Here is a 21,910-nt window from a genome sequence, read left to right on the forward strand (position 1 = left end):
TGCACAACAAAGCCTCATCAAATTCTGAAGAAATGGCTCAATCACTAAACCTCTGTAGCGTTCTTGGTGACGGTAAGAGCATTGCTTTCCTCATCTTCAACGAAATAGGGGCCTAATAAACCGTGTGCTGAGATGGGTATACCATTTCGTCACACGTGCACTATGTAGCGGTTTCTGGACGATAATATCCGGCCGCTTAAAACTAAGGAAGCGAGTTGTCTGGCGATTGATGTAGCCGTTCAAATGAATGTGACTTTCGTCGGAGAACCACACATTCTTCAAGAAATCTGGATCCTCGTATACCATGGCCAAAAATGTTCCACAATACACCATCCTGGCTCTATCAAGCGTTGTCCAATCTGTATCAAATACGAAAATCCACCTATGTCCTTAAACAATTGGGGAACGAACGTACCGCTGAAGTTCAGTTTCAAGGCCATTCATGGTAGACTTCGTCGGGGTGAATGTAGCACCTAGTGGAGAACACGTACGTGATTCTCACTTGTGGAAAAACAGTTACTGGTCAATTAGACTTCCCCTTCCGTTGACACAGTACATTACCAGAACGGCGAAATTTCGTAACAGTAGACAGCATAACTGTGTTACTTGGTACCGTCTTATTAAACTCCTCGCGGAATTGTTCTGCCGCTTTTCTCAAACTCGGTCCACCTTTACGACCGCTTCCGTATAAGTGGAAATAATGCTCAACTATGAATACTTTTTATTCCGTCAAGAGACCCATTTCCAACAACAACTGCAAAACACAACTTCCTTTTTACTGCTGCAGACACGTGCAGCTGGAGCAATGCTCCGTCGACAAACGCAACCGTGTGTTCGAGATGCGCGAGTTTCTGTAGTGTATATTTTGGTGCATACTGTATATATATGTGGTATATATACTAATATAACAAATTATAAAGTTATTTGAACGTTACATAAGCAATTCAATTGATATTGGTATATATTTATATTTTTATAACTTGCAGGTCTGTGATTTCCATTTTTAACAGCATATATCAGTGAGACACAAGCTTTTACGAAAAATTAAATTTCGGAAAAGTATAATTATCATTATCACACAAAACATGCTTTTAGTTATGTATGTTCCAGTGAGAAAAATGTTTAGGGTCGTACTTACTGGGATAGTAAAAAGTAACAACATTCTGGCCCTGCAAACATATCAAATCAAGTCAAATATTTTATATATATAATATATATATATATATATATATATATATATATATATATATATATATATATATATATATATATTTAGAATATCTTGCTTTGAAAGAATTTTCAGTGCAAAGAAGAAATAAACTCCATGAAAATACACGGAAAAGATAGGAACACCAATTCTTTGTCTTACAACTACTACTTCTGGGAAGAGTAATTGTCGCCTGAATTTCAAATCGGTATTTTCCTGAGATCTGCGATTGCGATAGTTGCAATTTTGCCTTTATCTATTTATTTTTGTAACCAACGTACCGTATATTCATTGCTCAAGAGACGGAAGATTGAATCCCAAGATTTCAACATTTTTTGTGAAAAAAAATGTCCGGGTAAGAGGTAGAATTTCTGGTTAATTCTTCCCAAACCGGGACAGTTGGGAATCTAGTTTCAATGACGATTAACAGAGAGCTATGCTCCATGTTGTTGATAAACTTGAAATTTATTTTTTATACATCCTTCTGTTTCTGAACAAATAAGTACTTAATGTAATTAATTCTATGACAATATTCCATTCTTATAGACGTATTTCTATGTGTTTTCTTGCTTTTCCAAGTTAATTTACTGTTAATTTCTTGTTATAATTTACTGTTTCTAGTCACCTTTCCTTATTATATTTATTTATATATACCTACAACTTAATACTCAAAATCCAGCAAAATGTATATAATTTAGTATTTCACTTTTTGAAATAAAGATCTTAAAGTACATCAAGATTCACATTTAGTTTATGTACTTTCAGCGATGACCGCCCCCGCATGCTTGGACACAACCCTATCAAATTCCCCACTCTTCCCAAAAGTGTCCTAAAATCCTTGCTCAGGTTTCCTCTCTCCAAAAAAATAAGCCAATGAGTTCCTACACTGATTTGCACGTCAAGTATGCAGGAGGATACTCTACTTGGTGGCCTTTGGACCCTTATACTTTTGAATCAACCTATGTTCGCTTATGCTTCCCGCCACAATTTTGTACTTTCAATGAAAATTGAATGTACGAGTAAAATGTTATTCATGGTAAGTACTCACTCACAGTTATCGTTCTTAAGAGCATGATTATTATATAGTTAAAGTCCGATTGTGTCATTTTCAATTAAAAAATAACATGTCCCACTCCCCAAAAAATCTCTTGAGCCTTAGCCCAAAACACCGTCTTTGGGCACTCCTGTGTACTTTTATCTATGGAGAGCACATAGGGTTTTTAAAGAACGGGAGTTGATGACGATTCTTTTCAGCAAAAGCAGGGATGGAAAACGAATAGGTTATTGTGAAAAACTCCGGACAGTTTCCTATCTTTAGCATGAGTTGTTGGTGAATAAACCGGTTCAAAACCGGATCATAACCGGTTCTTTTTCCATCCCTGGGCAAAAGTATACAAAGCTGTTAACATGTTAAATCTATAATACATATATTTTTCTTAATGTAAAGGCCAAAAAGCTGATAGAATTAAAAGGCAAGAGCACTTACAAATAATAATAATAATAAAAGACCTACCTTGACCAGCATGTCTTCTGTTTTGCTGAGGATCGTCTCATAGCTTTCCCTGTGTGTGAAAACTTTCCTGGATTGTATCTTCCTGTGGAAAGTCTTCTCTAACAGTGGTCGAGATACCTGTCGCCCAAGAACTGAAGCTATGTCGCTGTGTGCTTGGGAGTCGATCTCCACCTCCTGGAGTAACGTCTCCCACGTATGGAACAGCGAACTGGGACAGTTTGGTCTGAAATGAGACAACGTCATTTATTATGAATGAAATATAATTTTATAGAAACAGATATAGGGTGTCTCCAAAGTCTTCATCCGATTTCAAAGTTTTATATATTTAGCTTGATAACATTTAATCGTATCAGAATTAAACTCCTATCATTTAAAAGAAAAAAAAATGTTCAAATTTAGTTTTGGTGAGCAGGATCGACGCATACGAGTGACACATCTCCCGCCAACCATTGGTCAAATTACGAACTCCTGTAAGTGTTCAAGAAATGGGAAGAGTCTGACTATCCGTTTAAGGTATACCATGTAATGGGAAGGTGCTACATTGAAAATTTATGAACTGAAAGTTCGATGTAACTACGATTACTTGGCATTTCACAACAAATCTAAAATTTCTTCAGTTAATACAGAACTTGAAATTGGATGATACACATACACTGCAAAAAATAACTGTGTTTGGACATGATTTGGACAACTTTTATAAACGAGTTTTGCTCATAGTTTAATATGTCCAACAGTGTTCTGAAGTGTTCTATCAGAGAATAAAAATATTCAGAATAGCTCCTAACACTGGTTAATAGGAATTGACTTAAGAGTGTTCAAAACGTGCCTGAAATCTGATGTGTCTAATGATTATACGGGCAAAATCGACTTGTATATGTGCAAACGATAATGTGTAAACTATACTACACTGCAAATATATATATATATATATATATATATATATATATATATATATATATACGAGGTGTGTTTTTTAAGTAAGGTCCGTTTTGTTGTAGACACTAGTAGTTCGCGCGCATACCGCATCGAGCGTGTGCGTCGTGTACCGGCATGCATCGGGAACAACTGTGCTCAGTTTCAGCTTTGTAGTTGACCTGTACGATTTTTGTGTTCTGTGCGTTCACAATGTTTAAGACTATCAAGTCGCCCGCCGCGTGTGAGGTTCGCTGAGTGATACGGTTTTTGTCAGCAAGAAACCTGTCTGCTGAAGAAAAACATCGACAGATTTGCGAAATGTACGGTGATACGGTTATGAGTGCAAGCAAAGTGGGTACGAGAATTCAAAAATGGCCGTGACAACATCCATGATGAGGACTGTTCCGGTCGCCCTTCTTTGATTAGAGACGATTTGGTGGCTTCAGTTGAAGCGAGAGTTCGTGAGAACAGACGCTTCACAATAACAAGTCTCACAAACGAATTTCCTGACGTGTCGAGATCAGTGCTTCACAAAATTGTTTCTGAACACCTAAAGTTTAGGAAACACATTCACTTTTTTGAAATAACCTTTCGTTGTGTACTTATGTTCAAACGGACCTTACTTAAAAAACACGCCTCGTGTATATATATATATATATATATATATATATATATATATATATATATATATATATATATACTGTATATATATATATTAGGGTGTCCCTTATTTTGGGTAATTTCGATACGCACACCTCTCAAATGTATTCTATGTGATCATAAACACGCATTAGTGCAATAGCAGCTCTTATGGGAACGTTAACCCATGCCGACTTGACGACTTAGTCATGAAATGACGTTTTCATATTATAATTTAGAATTTCCAACCGTCATAGCGGAGAAACTATAAGGGACAGAGGAACGAAATTTTGCACGAAGAATCTAGAAAAAGGACATCTGCCCGTGTACTGACAAACATCATTGGATGAACAGTGTTGCCAACCAAAGAGAAAGTTTTGTTTGTGTAAATAGCATGACCCAAATTGGATATCATCATTGGAAGCAACATTGAAAAATAAACACAAAAGAGATGGTAAACACAGATCAGTGTTGCAAACGTTTCGAGAAATAACGTGTAATATATGTTGGCGCACACAGGGAGTGAGGTACTAATGTTTTGTACACCTTAAATCAGATATTGACAAGAACTGTTTACATTTACTCTAAGTCTAGAAGGATCTGTGCAGCGTTGCCATCTCTTTTCAAATCTTAGTTCTCTGCTTTAACAAGATACTGAATATATCTGTCACTACTCTTCATGCTCTTCCGCCTTGCATTATATGTTTTAAACCATACAGCACTAGTGACCTTTTCCGAGTTATTGTATGTTTTCCAAACTCAATTTCTCCCTTCTGTTGATGGCAACACTGTTCAGCGGATCTTTTAGACTTAGAGTAAACGTAAACAGTTTTTGTCAATATCTGATTTAAGGTGTACAAAACATTAGTACCTCACTCGCTGTGTGCGCCAGCACATGTTTCACGTTATTTCTCGAGAAGTTTGCAACACTGATCTGTGTTTACCATCTCTTTTGTCTTTATTTTTCAATGTTGCTTCCAATGATGATATCCAATTTGGGTCATGCTATTAACACAAACAAAACTTTCTCTTTGGTTGGCAACACTGTTCACCCAATGATGTTTGTCAGTACACGGGCAGATGTCCTTTTTCTAGATTCTTCGTGCAAAATTTCGTTCCTCTGTCCCTTATAGTTTCTCCGTTATGACGGTTGGAAATTTTAAATTATAATATGAAAACGTCATTTCATGACTTTGTCGTCAAGTCGGCATGGGTTAACGTTCTCATAAGAGCTGCTATTGCACTAATGCGTGTTTACGGTCACAGAGAATACTTTTGGGGGGTGTGCGTATCGCAAGACGAAATTACTCAAAATAAGGGATATATATATATATATATATATATATATATATATATATATATATATATATATATATTAGAGTGTCCCTTATTTTGGGTAATTTCGTCTTGCGATACGCACACCCCCCAAAAGTATTCTCTGTGACCGTAAACATGCATTAGTGCAATATATATAGCTACTTTTAAGGGGGCGCGGTGGCTCAGTGGTAGAGCGTTCACCTCTGGTGCTTGGGGTCCCGGGTTCGATCCCAGCCCCCGCCAAGTGAACTTTGTGGTGGACAAACACCATTCTCGTGGGTTTTCTCGGGGTTCTCCCGTTTCCTCCCACTTCTTCATTCCACCATTTCACTCATCTCTCATTATTACCGTCTCCTTTAGCCTAACCGGCATAACTGTGGGACGTAAAACTCAAAGATTTCATTTCATAACTACTTTTAGACTCAATAGGACATTTATAAATTACCGACACTCATTGAACACCTCCAGATTACACATTTTCACCCTTTTTAAATACTGTGTTTTCCAAGTATGTCCCAGATATATTTGCAAAATGTGTCACTTTGTTTTCGAACTGTCTGCCGAGAAGAAGTGTTTTGAATATGACATACTAGATAGTGTTCAGAATTAACTCATTTGGACACGCAAAGCAAACTTTATAAACACTATTTCATGAATTTTCCCCTCAACATCTGTACTAAAAGTGTTTAATGGTGTCTTATTTTTTACAGTGTACCGGTAACATTGTTTAAATTTAGTCTCTGTGCCACTATACTCATTGGACAGCTCAGATTTCAGGCAGGTTTTGAACACTCTTGGAACAGTTCCTATTAACCATGTTAGAATGCATTCTCGACATTTTTGTTCACTGTTCAATGCGTGTACGAGGAAAACGACTTTTAAATGTGTAAATGGTAATATGTAAAGTATCCTAACACTATTTAAAAGTAATTTTTATGCCAGTATACTGATTGGACACATCAGATTTCAAGCACTTTTTGAACACTCTTAGCTCAGTTCCTATTAAACACTGTTAGGATGCATTTTTGACACTTTTTGTTCACTGACATACTTGGTCATACTATCTCAGTGTAGTTGGACATACTTGGTCATGTTAAATAATAACCGAAATTTGTTTCTGAAAGAATGTAAACACTGATTTATATTTTGCAGTATATATATATATATATATATATATATATATATATATATATATATATATATATATATATATATTTGAACTAACATGTGTGTGTGAATTTGTAAATTCCCTGTTTCGAACGATACGCATTTTATTGAAATATGATTAGTCGTTTTCAAGCTACAGTGTAACAATTTGAAATCGGAAAAAGACTTTAGAGGTATCTTGCATATGAACATTCTGACATAGTCAATGTTTTGAACTTAAAAAGCGACAAGGTGCAATAAACAAATAAGGGATAAATGTGTAAAATAATGGATTACAATGCAACTAAACAAAGACGTTCTGAACCAGCTTAAAATATTTAATCAAAGATACTTTAACTAGTTTCCACTTTTATATTGAAATCTTATAAACATGCTACTACTAAGAATATATATTTTTTCCATTGTTAACATTGTATTTCTTTTTCAAAAAGCAATTTGTTATATTTTTGTGTACTTACAACATAAAGTAAATGAATAAAATTCACACGCACTATGAAAAAATACTATGTAATTTACCGCATTAAACGTTCCTGGTTTTATGTGTTTGTACTAACTTTGATGATACATCAAATTTGGGCAAAGTAAAATATATAACCTTGCTCGCATTACTAAAATTGTATCCTCCCATGCTACTATCCTTGCCGAAACAATTATTTTTAAATTATGAACAAAATTATAACAATAGTTTTTTTTTTTTTAAATATTTATCCAAAGAAAACTTACTCCAACAATAAACTATTCTTGTGCATTTTTCTCTTCATGACAACATTACGGTACTTTGTAACACAGTTATCAGCAGTGTTATCAGCGCAAATCTGTCTTCGACATTGGGAGAGGAGGATCGACGGTTAAGACCGTTCCAATAATCTGTTTTTCTAAGTGATGTTCAAAATATTTATGAAGTTGAAAAAACAATGATGTGGAGGATCAGGGGAGCAGAGTTGTCTTTAACATTTGAAGGCGAGCAGATTTGAGGCTTAATCTGAGGGGACATCAATTTCATCTCACTTTCCTTTGTGGCAATCGGACACAAACCATCACTTTTCTCCCCCAAAAAACACATTTCAAATCGGATTACTGGGGGAGATAGCCCACCAGTTCCAAGATTGGAGAGGACTTGTTTACCTCTACCCCCGGGATTTGCGCCAGTGACTGTTATAACAACTTCATGCGTATACGTAAAGATACTCATGTAAGATAACTCATAACCTGTTACAAAAGTAAAATTATCTTCCTATTACTAGTGATAGTGTGTGTTGTTGGAGCGAAGTATCCTCCCCATCCTTCTCACTAATTTAATCCCAAACTAAAGGAGAAAGTCTCTAAACTTCGACAAAACACACAGTGTTCTACAGATTCTGTATCTGACCATTTTAAATACGTTTTCATTAAAAACATGTCATATAAAATTGGGGAAAGTGCATTCCCTTATTATTGACCCATTTCAACTCCAAGCAATTGCGACGATTAGAAATCCTTAGAGAAGTGTGCGCCATATTTGACCAAAATCGACTTTTTTTAAAAAATTGTCATGTTTTTTCTTCTAAAATCGTGGTTTATTAACCCTTTCACAGAGGAAGTCGACTTTTGTCGACAGAACCAAATTTCCTTAACATGCGAATGTCGACTATAGTCGACGTGTTAAAATTTGTTTGTCCGTATCTTGGCTTTGTCGAGAGTAGTCGCCAAAGTTGTACCGTTCATTTTTGTTTGTGTTCTATTGTTTTCGATAAACAATAGAAATCACACAGAAAACCTTTGGCGACTACAATCGACAAAACCAAGATACAGACAAATTTTAACACATCGACTATAATCGACATTCGCAGGTTAGGGAAATTTTTTTCTGTCGCCTTCCACAGTGAAAGGGTTAAGTGGGTCATATTTTACTGACTTAAAATAGTGAGTATTGTGTATAAACCTCAATAAATACACAGATCATACTGTGTCAGAATCGAATAATTTTTTTATGAAAGCTCCATAGAACATATTTTATAAACCGGGAGCACGGGAGGGGAAGAGTAAGTTCACTTTCTCGAAATCGATTCCTTTTAAATTAAAATACGGTAGTTGAAATGATCGAGAAGCTTAAAAACTTTGTACCATATTCAATAAATTGACTTTTTACAGGTGACTTCCAATATTGTAAACGAAAGCTTTCTGCTTTAATATCTCCTAAACGACTAGTAATTATATTTCATTTTTCAGCCCATAAATTCACATTAAGCTGATTTTAAATATAAGTATATAAATGTGTTCATATATCATCTAGGCTTTCACTTTCGCTTTATATTATATGGGGTTATGTGTGAATCTTCATTTTTATAATGAGAACACAGAATCATGGGAAATTAAGTATTTATTGGGTCTAGACGTCGCGTCGACTGCAACCTTGAAATACAAGAATTAGACATGATCAGAGGGAATAAATTAAGTATCTAGACGTCACAGTCATCTATATACATTGGAAGATGTAATATGATCCGACAGGATACAGATATACGGTATATACCCGAATATAGAGCATACAAATGAAAATGACAATAAAATTTCGAGGCAAATATAAAAAAAAAAAGAGGAAGAAAAAATGACTGGTATTATTGTCACTAGGTGAAACCCATATTCGATCGTAACGAGAATAATACGATTGTGCGTCATGAAAAAAAGAAAGAAAGCTCCTCACAAAAGGTTGCACATATCGATGGGGGGAGGCTGAAAAGGACGAGGAAACGACGCTGAAATTAGCTTTTAATAAACAGGTGCCAAAAAGCACAGTGGTTAACGACCAGAAATATCAAATTATTTCATCTAGGGAAATGGCAGAATGACGTCACGCCAAATTCCATTCCGCGAGGTCGTTAACGATGTAATAGCTAGCAACCAAGCTCCTATAATGCCTGTGGATGGATGGAAGTTGGTTTTTAAGAGAGACTGAGAAACAGGGATAAAGCATATCCTGAAGCTCACTCAAATAGCACAACAGCTATCTTGGGCTTTATTCACTTGACTAATTCGGTAATACATTAACAAAGTTAACAATAGGTTTGTTAATATGATCTATTTTATTGTGTTAGAATCAAGTGATAAAGGAAGGAAACGTCCACATTTACTTAATTATTGAGTATTCAAGAATATGTAAGGCTCAATAGTGGTAAAGCATAGCTATCTTATATATTTATTAGATATGATTCGAATTTAGGAATACTAGTTATTCCGGCCTAGTCTTTAGTCTGCTGTACACTATAGGTTAAATAATGCTTAATAAAAAGCTGTAATTGTTCATACTTACTCATTTTTTAAAGTTTGTCCACCAACCTTCTCCCCAAACTTCATACCTTATTTACCCAATTGTTCAAGAACTTCGTTATGTAGGAAAGCAATAGCGCATGTAACGACATCTATTGGCGTAACTATTATTAAGATTAGCATAACACACAGACTGAGGTGTTCGGCGTTTACTATTGGGGTTTGAACTTTCTATTTTTTCTTTTTGCTAGCTCTTATGCGAGGGTTTCGCCTTCTATCAGGGATGAGGCTTTAGGATATGTTAGAGTTTTTGGTATTGTAGATTTGTAGTATCCAACTTATCAGTATTCTCACAGCAAGTGGCCTACTACCCATTTGGTGATCCATTGCCCTTGAACTATAGAAAAAATACCTAAGAAATTGATAACTGATTCTTAAACCAGGTAAAAAGTACAACCACCGCATTGATAAATTGATCACATCCTGGTAACCAACTACAGGTACCGAGACACGATATATTCAATAGGAATGTTGAACACCAACTTGTCCTTGCTTATTTTTGAATTTCAAACTTCTTTACTTCTTAAAGTGAACACTAGCTATTTGGTTTAACCTAATAACTTCTCTCATCTCACAACCACGCCTGCCGCACCATGGTAAATTATTGTATTTGCATAGCAGTACAATACAGATTCGGTGTGATTCTTTAGCAATTAATGTACACGGAAGAATTTAGATACAGTCATCCTGATGGGACTATTCACAGTACACAGAGAAAAATCCGTTCTCCGGACAGCGGTATATTGTGCAATTATACGGTATCCTCTTGCTTGCTATAGAAATCAGTACGGAGCACACGTTATCCATATGCTACATAGGCACTGCCCTTAGATGTTACATCATGCCATTGCAAGATGTCCGACATCTAACAGTTTTCCGTATATCATATGCATATACTTATGTTACCTTCGTCAGCTATATGTTATATACGTTCATTTGTATGTGAGATCCTGACCGCCTACATTGTTTCATACGGAAAGTACGTATAGATGGAACACTTATACAGAAAATATTATAAAACATGCGTTTTCAGTTATACGTCTGCTGTACGTTAAGTCCAAAAACTACAGGAATTACGCATGTAACATATCTTTTTAAGTATGCCACCTACAATTTTTTTTCTCAGTGTACCAAATGATAGAGTTCATAGGTTGCATCTTTTCTTGAACGGGTGGAAAAAGCGTTACAATATTATGAGTCACATTGATAAAGGATGCCAAACCGAGATATTACGCCAATACATAAATTCGTTTATTCGTACTTTTTCATAACTAACAACAAATACAAGACAGATAACCAACTTCAATAGATATGGCCTGGTAGGTCATTTGTTGCAAGGATATCTTAATATCTATATAAATATTTTCTAGTGATTGACTGTTTATGGAGAGTTTAATTATTTTCAGGAATCGATTCCTTTCAATTCATTCCAAACAAGAACTCGTTTCCCTGGATAAAATTCTTTGGTTTCGTTAAGTTGTTTGAATATGACTTCTTTGCTCTTCCAATTTGATTCCTCCAAAAAGGATTCCTTCCTTTCTCTGGACCGAACCCTTTGGTTCCGATAAGTTCAATAATTTCGAGTTCCCATAATATTCTCCAATACGATTCCTCCTATCAGCCAACCTAGAAGGACCGTTGCACACAATTGCAATTGTTTCACGACATGCACAGAAAGTTCAATATCAAGTATCGAAAAAAACTCTTAAATACATATCTAATTATTTTAAATGATGCGTTTATATAGCAAATTTCATGTCTCTAACCTTCAAAAATATGGATATTTTGTTATAATAATTGCCACCCCATATTTCTATTTCCTTTTGAAATTTACAAAAATCCTCCCTTAGTGGTATATCTCACAAATCCTATGCACTGTCTAAATTTCAAATTTCTCCTTAAGTGATTTGACCTGGGTCAGTCAATCAATCAATCACTCAGGACCTCTTCTTTCATGTGTGTATATAGAGATGTAACGAAATCATACCTAATCAGTATATGGTATATGGTATACCCAATACCAATTACCAATCTATCTTTCTACTTCAGAAACCCAATTTCTTCTTTTTCTATATATTACAGTATATTGAGCAATAAGATAAAGGAACTGAATGTTCTACACAACTATATTGGTTTAGTGACCCCCATCACTATTACGTAAATGGATTATGACGAAATATTTCTTATAAATAAACAGAGGTAAACTTTGTTTCCACTCAGGACGAGGCAAGATGGACTACGAGAAATGTTCAGGTAAGGCTCCATATTTTCTTGACCTCGGCACCACAGGAAGTGATGAAGTCAGCTTCACACTCTCGCTACTTTTATTCCTCAGGTTTTTTTCTTGTTACTCATTTTACAGAAGTCCTGGAGCTGCTTTGGAACAAGAGTAGAACGAAGATAGATCCCACTGGGACACTGGGATCGGACCTGGGCTATTATGTTGACATATACGCATTGTGTTTCACCGAAAATAAGATTTGAATTATTATTTTTTTGACAAAACACACATTAGAGTTTATCTATATTTATACAAATACAAATATCTTTGTATCTTTATTATATGTACTTTTGGAGTCCAGCAACTATTGCAGCATATTTTGGGTGGTAGGTGTTTTTCTTAAAGTAGAGCTTACATTACGAGCTATCCCAAAAATTATGCTAAAGCTTATTTGCTTATTAGATGTTATTTTCAGGGAATCATGGTGTATACATAATCATGGAAAATTTAATAAAAAAATCGTGAATTGTACTTTATCTTATAGCTCAATATAGTATTACACAATTTACACAAAAATTACACAAGGATGACCCAAAAGTAGGTATACACCCCTGCATTGATCAAGTATAACATTCTAGTTTATGGGTTTATTTGCTTCGTCTCTTCCGAGCTTAAGTATAAACACATTAAGAACAAATAATAAAGAAAATAAGTCTACCTGATGGGCAATAATAAGAAATGCAATGAGCTGATTAGTACAGTACTGTATACCTACTTTTGGGCCAACCTAAGTGTATTTTTCCCCATAAGATTGACTTTGATGCACAAGTTATTTCTATATGTTGTTTGTTTTAATCATACAAAGAATTACGTCTTATCTATATATAAAAAGAAATTAAGGTCTACCTGAATCTTTAGCAAAATAGTGCATAAAGTAAATGTAAAAGAAGAACAAATTAGAAGACTGTTAGAACAAGAATGATAAACCAAATCTTTAACATACCATACTCACGTTATGTAGTGTAAAGGAAACGAATTATAGAAATAGAAATTAATGATTTTTATGGATGAGTTAGTGAAATGAGAAAGCTTACGGAAATGGGAGAGTCTGGAGAAAATCTATACATAATATTGTGCACCATAACTTACACATCCTATGATAGAACTAAAGAGCCTTGAGCATCAGAGATGAACGTTCCACTACTGTGCCACTGCAACCTAAACAGTAAACAGTAGTACTCAGAAACTAATAGGCTTCATATAGAAGGTGCACGTGGTTCCGGGTTTGAAACCCGGTGGAAGACAGCAAAAAAAATAATTTTACAATAATTCACTTTAATTAATCATTTGTCTCCTTTAGCTTATAGCGAATACCGTGGAACATTAAACTAAAAAAAAAAAAAAAAAAATCAACCCAGCTGGCAAGCACGTTCACGATAAATCTTAGTTTGGCCCCAATTTCCCTTAGAGATTCTCTTTGTATATCACTTTACCTGTGTAAATTTTAAGTCATGCTTGAAATCCAGATAGCCTCGGCGTACAAACCTGTATACCCTTAGCCCAGATGTAAAAATGAAATCTGCGCAAAAGATTCTCTCTCTCAGTATAATTTTGCCCAAATGTAAACTATGTCATCCTTAACAAATGTGTCAATTTAAAGAAATATTTTAAGGCTTACCTTATATTACGTAGTACTGGCAAGTCTGAAGCAAGCTTGTAATCGAGGAACTAGTAAGTTTGCTATAGCCTTGGTAAGGTCTGCAATCATGTAAAAGCTATTGCAAGACTACAGGCTTAGCCTTGAATACAGAGAAAGAGTTCAATGTCTGGAACATCTGGACTATTATTATCTCGAGGAATGCTATTCAAAGCTTTGAAGAATAATTTCTGTTGTCTATATTCTCGAAGAATTATTTTTCGTCTCGTCTCGATTCTCGGAAAATTTTTATTGTGTTGCCTTATTTCATAAATTTACTTTGTATATATACAAAATTTATGTCATGATTTTTTTTCTTAATTTCATTTTATATTATCAGAAGCCTTCCACTTCACGAGAGGTACATGAATGGTATGTTATAACAACATTTAATCCATTTTTATTATGAAAATATATTGTGAAATGACTTGTGAATTTTTAAACGTTGATAAATGCTCTTCATTATGTTTATACAATTACTTGATTAATTTATACTATGAATCATGTACCACTCAATAATGTTAAGGTAGATTTGGGTGAAGTAATGCTATCTACGATACTTGAGAAATTTTTCATCTCGTCTCAAAAATGATACGAGAATTGTCATGTGTTTCGTCTCGTCCCTAACTTGAAAATATACTTTCTCGTCTTGTGGGGGAATGCTATATCCGAAGTCTAATGGTAAAGAAATTGAGTTGATTTTAGTTTAGCGTCCCTTTCAGCAGCAAGGCTATATGAGACGTGGACCTACTGATTAACGTGGAATCCGAACCACATGAGCTTCCGCCAGGAATCGAACCCGGGTCTCCCACGCCAGGTAAAGAAATTGAAAATACTGGAAAGGCTACATGTGAAAAATCAATACAACTGCATCATGACTAGACATCCAGTTACACAGCATGACATTCTACAGAGGGTTGGAAGCTAAGACCCCTCATCAACATCCTAGTGAAGAGTTCTGACGCCAATTCAATGGATTTCTACGACTTTGGACTTCTGAAACACCACCTATCTTGTCGTACGTTGTGCACAGCTTCCGGCCTCTGGAAACAGTCCCATCAAGGATGGAGCAAAAATACCCGTTGTCATGCTTCAAAAAAGTCTTCTCCAGTATAGAATGTACTGTCGGACAATCGTCAGGAGTGCTGGTCGTTAAAAGAAACACAACCGATAGCGGAAGGGTAGACTGTCACACGTAAGTGAATACTCCAAAGTCGTCTATGTGGTACACAATCAGCCGCTGTACTGAAATTCCATTATTGAACACAACCGATTTGAACCTGAATGAAGAGACTCGTGGGACATTGGTTGAAGAAGTATTATACAGGTGCTGTAGATATTTTAAAGAGTGAATTTTAATACAGTTACTAGTTCTTAAGGAAACTCAGAGTATTTGTGTTGCTGTAGTACTTGCCTCTTTCTTATTTAGCATTCTGAAATGCGACACTGACATTCAAATAATATTTTCCTTATAGTTAATAGTAGTAAGCACGTCACTGTTAGAAGTATGTTGTAGCCGAAGACACGCAAAAATCTATTATCTAACAGTGCATTTTTTACATACAGTAACAAAATAAGATTTTAAAAATATCTTCTAGAATAAGGGTTATATAGTATTACTGACAAGAAAAGAATACCCACATAAAAGACATCATATAAAAGAGTTTTCTCAAACTTTCTCAAAAATCGAGCATGAGAATTTACACGATTTGATATATATATCTGTTGATTGATTTGTGTCTCACTTTGGACAACATTATATTTAACGAAATTAAAGTTAAATGCTAGGACATAATTTTTGATTATATCATTAACCATTCTAAGATTCGTCTCGCAAGAGTCATAATGAATCTATATTTCAGTATCAGTTGCATCTTAAAACCGTATAGTATCAATTTTTAAGTTAAAAAAATTCCTTTCTCTCCATTTTCTCAAAACACCATGCATATGAGAATTTACGCTCACCCACATCATTCTGTTTAGCACAATGACTATCGATTGGTATATATCGCTTCTTCATACATTATGAAATCTTTCAACTGGTATATGCCTTATCTTCGTACATTATGAGATCTATCAATTGATATATGTCTTATATCTGTACATTATGAGATCTATCAATTGATAAATGTCTCATCTTTGTACATTATGAGATCTATCAATTGATAAATGTCTCATCTTCGTACATTACGAGATCTATCAATTGATAAATGTATCACCTTCGTACATTATGAGATCTATCAATTGATAAATGTCTCATCTTCGATACATTCTGAGATCTACCAATTGATAAATATCTCATCTTCGTACATTATGAGATCTATCAATTGGTAAATGTCTCATCTTCGATACATTCTGAGATCTACCAATTGATAAATATCTCATCTTCGTACATTATGAGATCTTTCAATTGATTTATGTCTCATCTTCGTACGTTGAGAGATCTATCAATTAATATTTAATCAATTATGAGATCTATCAATTAACTGTCTATTTAATAATTATTGATAGAATCTGTAACTGAGTTGTAGCTCGTTTTACAAAGAATATACTAATTTATACTGATAAATATTGCGATACGGATCTAAGGATACAAAGGTTTATTGTCAGGTGTATAAACGATGGTACATAATTTAATTCAATTACAGATCTTTGTGTATTATGGAAGATATTTGGTGCATCTAGGGATGCGCACGAGACGAGTCGAGACAGGATTTTCCTGGCAAAATTCGAGTCGAGACACGGCTCTTCCAATAGTAAAATACGTAGTTTTCGAGTCGAGACATCACTTTTACAGCACATTCTCGAGACGAGACAGCCACAAATCTTGTCTCGTGCGCATCCCTAGGTGCATCTAGCAAGAAGCATGTCATTTTATTCAGAAAATAGTAAAATGCGCTCAACTGAATTTAAACAAAATTGCAAGAATTTCGTATCTAAAATATCATAACTAATTTAATGATAGTACCGCCCACTCTAGCCCCTACCCAACTATTGGCCTGCGAGTAGTGTAGTAAAACCTCTGTATAATGTTCTAGTAGGAATTTCGTGCTTAAAACACTGCATGTAGAAATACGTTGAAATATTGAGTCATTGAGATAAAAAAAAAAAGAAAAGAAAAGGGAAAGAAAAAGCACCGAGGAAGAGACGCAATCAAACTTACGTCCTGAAGCTATGCAAGGTAATATCCTTGAAAGGGAAATGTAGTTTGGTTGCCTGACGCGCATGTCTAGAAAGCGATTACATTAAACAAACACATTTTGAATAACGTAGAATTGGAAGTAAAGGTTGTACCTAGACACAAAAACTATGCGTATTAAAGACGGAACTTCTATTACGTAGTCTAGAGAAAAACCTATATAAAGGAATAAATATACATACTTATCCTTTATCTTCGTTTTAATAACGTTCATTTTTATGGAAGATATTTACATTATTTGATGGAATATTTTATCAGAAAACGATTGCACACCAGATGACACGAGACATGATTTTCGTAAATAGATTCAAAATGAGACAGGATTCTCCTAATAGAAACAGATACATTTTCGAGACGAGACATCGCTTACACGACACATTTTTGAGATTAGGCAACCTTAGTCGTTGTCTGGTGCACATTTCTAAATAAACTTTTAGTAAAGGAAACAAGAGATTTGATTGGGAATAGTTTAAAGCCTCTTTCAGCACCCAGGTTATCTAAGGCGTGATCTGAAGTACCTAGGTAGAATCCAAACCGCAATAGATCCCTTCGATAAAGCATTTTATGAGCTCACATCTCCCACACTAAAGGCACAGGCGCCAGACATATAACCATGAGGGAGCTCAAGAATATAAGTGAATTGCTATATGTGCTCCTTTTAGACTTACAAACTAAGCTATGCGTAAGGATCAGGAGTTTTATAGAACGGCTATTCACGTCTATCCGTCTGATTGTTGTCAGATATTAGAATAAAACTGGTCAGAGATATCAAGAAGTAATTTTTCTGACATAGATTCCATTCCCTCCCTTAACAGTACAGTCAAACCTGAAGTAACGTAAAATTAACCTTTCCGGTTCTAATATTTGTTGCCGTAAAGCAAAAACGATAATATGGTACAGGTATATCAAGAAAGGGTTTTATTAAATGGAGTCAGCGTCTGAATAGATTCATCTGCATTCTTGTGGCTCTACTAAAACCACATTTGGTAGAAATCTACTACCACACCTTGTATCAATATTGATTTTCACGAAGGGAAAATATGTAGTAAGAGATAGCGGATAAAGGTTTTATGATATGGATTCAATGTTCTAAGAACAAGGTTCCGTCTCCGAAATTGTATTTCTATTGAAACCTATCCGATGACGAGTAGTGGTCGCATGGGTTATGATTCATCAAGTCACTTGGACTGCAACTGTTGTCCAGGTCAGTCGGGTATGGGTCTCGGTGATACAGACAGACCAACTGTCTAAAAAGCTAAAACACCAACTCTGCAGTATTAATGAAGAATATTATAGTCGATTAATGATGTCTTTTCCTCTATCTCGAATACTCGTGGTTGATTCCCGGTGAGACATTTCTTATGTTACCAGGTATTGAGTATTTCAATTATAATTTCGTTTTCTTCTTTCGTTTCGTTTCTTCCTTCATAGTGTAACATAATACAATATTTTTGAACATAGAATATACAAAACTGCATAGTAAAACATTGTTTGCGCTCAGCGTAATATTTTATACTCTGCACTACATGTTTTGCATGTTCCGCCATTTAAACTTTGACGACTCCACAGTAAAAATATCTAGATCTTCTTTCTTGTAATTCTCCCATAAGTATATTGTGATACATCTTGTAGTTATTTTTCAGTGCAATGCTTTAATGCACACAGACACACACAACAAAAGAGCAAGAAAATTATAGATTTGGTAAGAAGACAGACAGAGAGGAGCGAATCGTGTATGTTAGAATTATATTAGGAGCCTCATACGTACATGTTTCCAGGTCCTACTGGGTCATGGGTCTGTCGTGGTCAGCAGGTCTGACTGCTCCCGGCTCATGAATCATGAACTTTCAGACCCGTTCCATCGCTGCCAATGACAGGTATAATATATCTGGTTTCAATATCGAACCCACATGGTTTGACACAATATTCACAATGTGAATCTATATATTTTTTACGTACATAAACTAGGAAAACTAAAATCCTGACGCGAACTCATAAGGGACGGGAATGTGAAATGGGAGACAATAATCAGAAACTGGATAATTTATATAGTTCATCTAGCATTGTAAGATATGATATGTCAATTGATTTTTGAGTTTAGCGTCCCTTTCAGCAATAAGATTGTATGAGACGTAGACCTCGTCGGATCCAAACTATATGAACTCTCATTGAGAATCTAACCCAAGTCTTCTAACATTGTTAGGGTCTTTAAGTCTAGAATGCTCTGGTAGGCAGGTCACATAGCAAGAATGGAAGGAAGTAGGAACGCTTTCAACATTTTAACTGAAAACTCAATTTGAGAAAGACCACTAGGAAGGTTTAGGCCCAAATGGAAGAACAATACTTAGAGGATGTCGCAGTAATAGGAATACGAAGTACACATAGCAAGGATGAATCCAGTCCGCTAAGGATAGAAGTCAAAGGAGAACTTTTGTGAATTCGACATTAAACTTTTGAGTTCCATCGAGTTCGGCAGCGATGAACAAAAATGCTGATTAAAAATTGTTTCTCTTCTTAGGAATTACATTTTAGTATACTGTAAAATACTATAGAGATTTTCTACTGACCTTTCTTTCCTGAGTTCTGCATTTTTCTTTCTGTAATTCTCCACGAGAAGTTGCAGTTCTTCCGCGTGCTGCTCGTAGATCTGGGATAGTTGCTGAGTAAAATCAGATACTGAAAACAAGGAAGAAAAAAAATCAAAATTTCAATATCATACCGATAATATCATATCTACATATACACTACTACAAACACAAAGAAATAGATTAGTTCGCAGCTGAGGTTTCTACTAAACCCTAACACAATCAATACATTAGTACTACTTTGAAGATTGCACCACTTAAGCATAAATATTTACTGGTGGAGCTCGAAAAAAAGATTTCACTTTTAGTAAATTTCCAGTCTGGAAAGATAAGCTTGATTTACAATATCTTTTCACATACGAAGCCTGAACATATTCTCTTCTATAGAACCATTCTCAAAATATACAATGACACGTATCTATATATTGTAGAACTTCGCTGTGGGAATGTTCACACACAACACTTTGATATGTGTGCACCGATTTTGATTGTTTTGTTTGTTTGCATGGGTATTCTTCCTCTTGTTGGTTCCCCGTAAATTTTATCACGATCTGACCTCCAGCAGTTGATAGTGTTAATATCAGATGTATGTTCAGGTATAATTCCGCAAAGCCTAGACCAATTTATATATATATATATATATATATATATATATATATATATATATATATATATATATATATATATATATAGTTCACGCAAAAAGTATTAACGCGCCAGAAGTGAAAATTAGAACCAACAATTAAAAATACGCCGAACACATAACAAAATAAAGTTAGAAAACTTTCCGGATAATCAGGATTTTGTTGAACCTCCTTTCCTCGTCTTGTATGCTTTCAGTCGTTCTGGAACACTAAAGGCGAGATTTTGGAGGGTAACAAGTGGCAAATTGTTCCAAACCTCCCTGATGGCAGCTTCCAGCAGAGACAATGTAAAGATGTCCATACCCTGTAAACGTCTCTTCATGATAGACCATAGGTTTTCTATGGGCTTTAAGTCTGGACTTTGCCCTGCCCAATCTTCAAAAAATGGGACACAAGTATCTTTAAGCCAAGACACCACACTTTTGGCTGTTACACAAGGAGCTCCATCTTGCATAAAAAGACGCTCCACTTTTTGCAAAGGACGATTCCAATACATCGTTTAATGGCTCAAAATAGATAAACTGATTCATGTTCTGGTTTCTAGGGAGAATAACTAACTCTCCTATACCACTATAACTACAGGAACCCAGACCATGATACTGGCATGGTGTTACAGATGGACAGGTGTACTGAGCAAGGGTGGGATCAGCACTAGAAGGACAGTACATTCGCTAGTAACCAGTGCCACTGACAATAAAAAAAGTGGTTTCATTAATCTACAACACTTTTTCCCCGGCCATTAACAGTCCAGGTATTTTTTTCTTTTTAAACAGGAAACCAGTCTTTTCTTAAGATGATTCTCTGTAAGAAAGGGTTTCCGGCGAGCTCTGTAACTTCGTAGCCCTTAGTCGTCATGAATTTTCTCCTGCACCATCCGAAGGGACACATTACCAAACAATGCAATTTGTTTTCTTTTAATTCCTTAGCTGTTAAAGAAGGTTGTTTTTGCAGCTGCCTTCTCGTGATCTTTAGTGTCATTTGAGACACTTTGCTAGGTCTAACAGACTTTGGTCTTGCACGGACCATTTTGACTTCTCTTTTGTCCTTAAAGCGTGTAATGTTCTCATCTTCAGAGCAGGTTTGCCTAAAGATATCTTTGAACTTTTTAGCAGCTTTAAACAGGGCAATCACCGCCTGTTTCACCAGGCTTCAGCACGTAGTAAGGCATCTTGTCACAAAGAAATGAAATCACAACACACACAGAGCAGCAACAAAATTACATAAAATACGAAGTGTGTGTACACACCAAGTAATGCTGTCGACCCACCAGAGCAAGTTGAAAGTTGTTACTCCACAGCAAGCAACACAAGTGGGTGTTTCCAGCCAGCGAGCGACAATACTTTACGCGGTGTCATTAAAGAAATACGCGGATGGTGTGTAAAAGCGCGAAAAATATTGACGCTAAGCTTTAGGCGTCAATACTTTCCGCACGAACTGTACACACTAGAAAATAGCAAGCAAAAACTTCTATTTATAAAATAATATTAACCCCTTTCGTACC

At 35.4% G+C, this 21,910-nt stretch overlaps 1 protein-coding gene across 1 annotated transcript in view; it reads right to left on the bottom strand.

The window, feature by feature from the left end:
* Positions 1 to 20,731, bottom strand: part of Stacl (SH3 and cysteine-rich domain-containing protein) — a 426,872-nt gene extending 406,141 nt beyond the window's left edge. The window contains exons 1-3 of the mRNA XM_081741694.1: positions 20,713 to 20,731; positions 19,748 to 19,856; positions 2,721 to 2,943 (exon numbers count right to left, since the gene is read on the bottom strand). Of these exons, the coding sequence (XP_081597820.1) occupies positions 2,721 to 2,943; positions 19,748 to 19,856; positions 20,713 to 20,731 (351 nt within the window). The remainder of the gene's footprint in view (positions 1 to 2,720; positions 2,944 to 19,747; positions 19,857 to 20,712) is intronic.
* Positions 20,732 to 21,910: the final 1,179 nt, after the last annotated feature.

The sequence above is a fragment of the Thermobia domestica genome, chromosome 16, assembly GCF_964235325.1.
Source record: "Thermobia domestica chromosome 16, izTheDome1.hap1.1, whole genome shotgun sequence".
NCBI lineage: Eukaryota > Metazoa > Arthropoda > Insecta > Zygentoma > Lepismatidae > Thermobia > Thermobia domestica.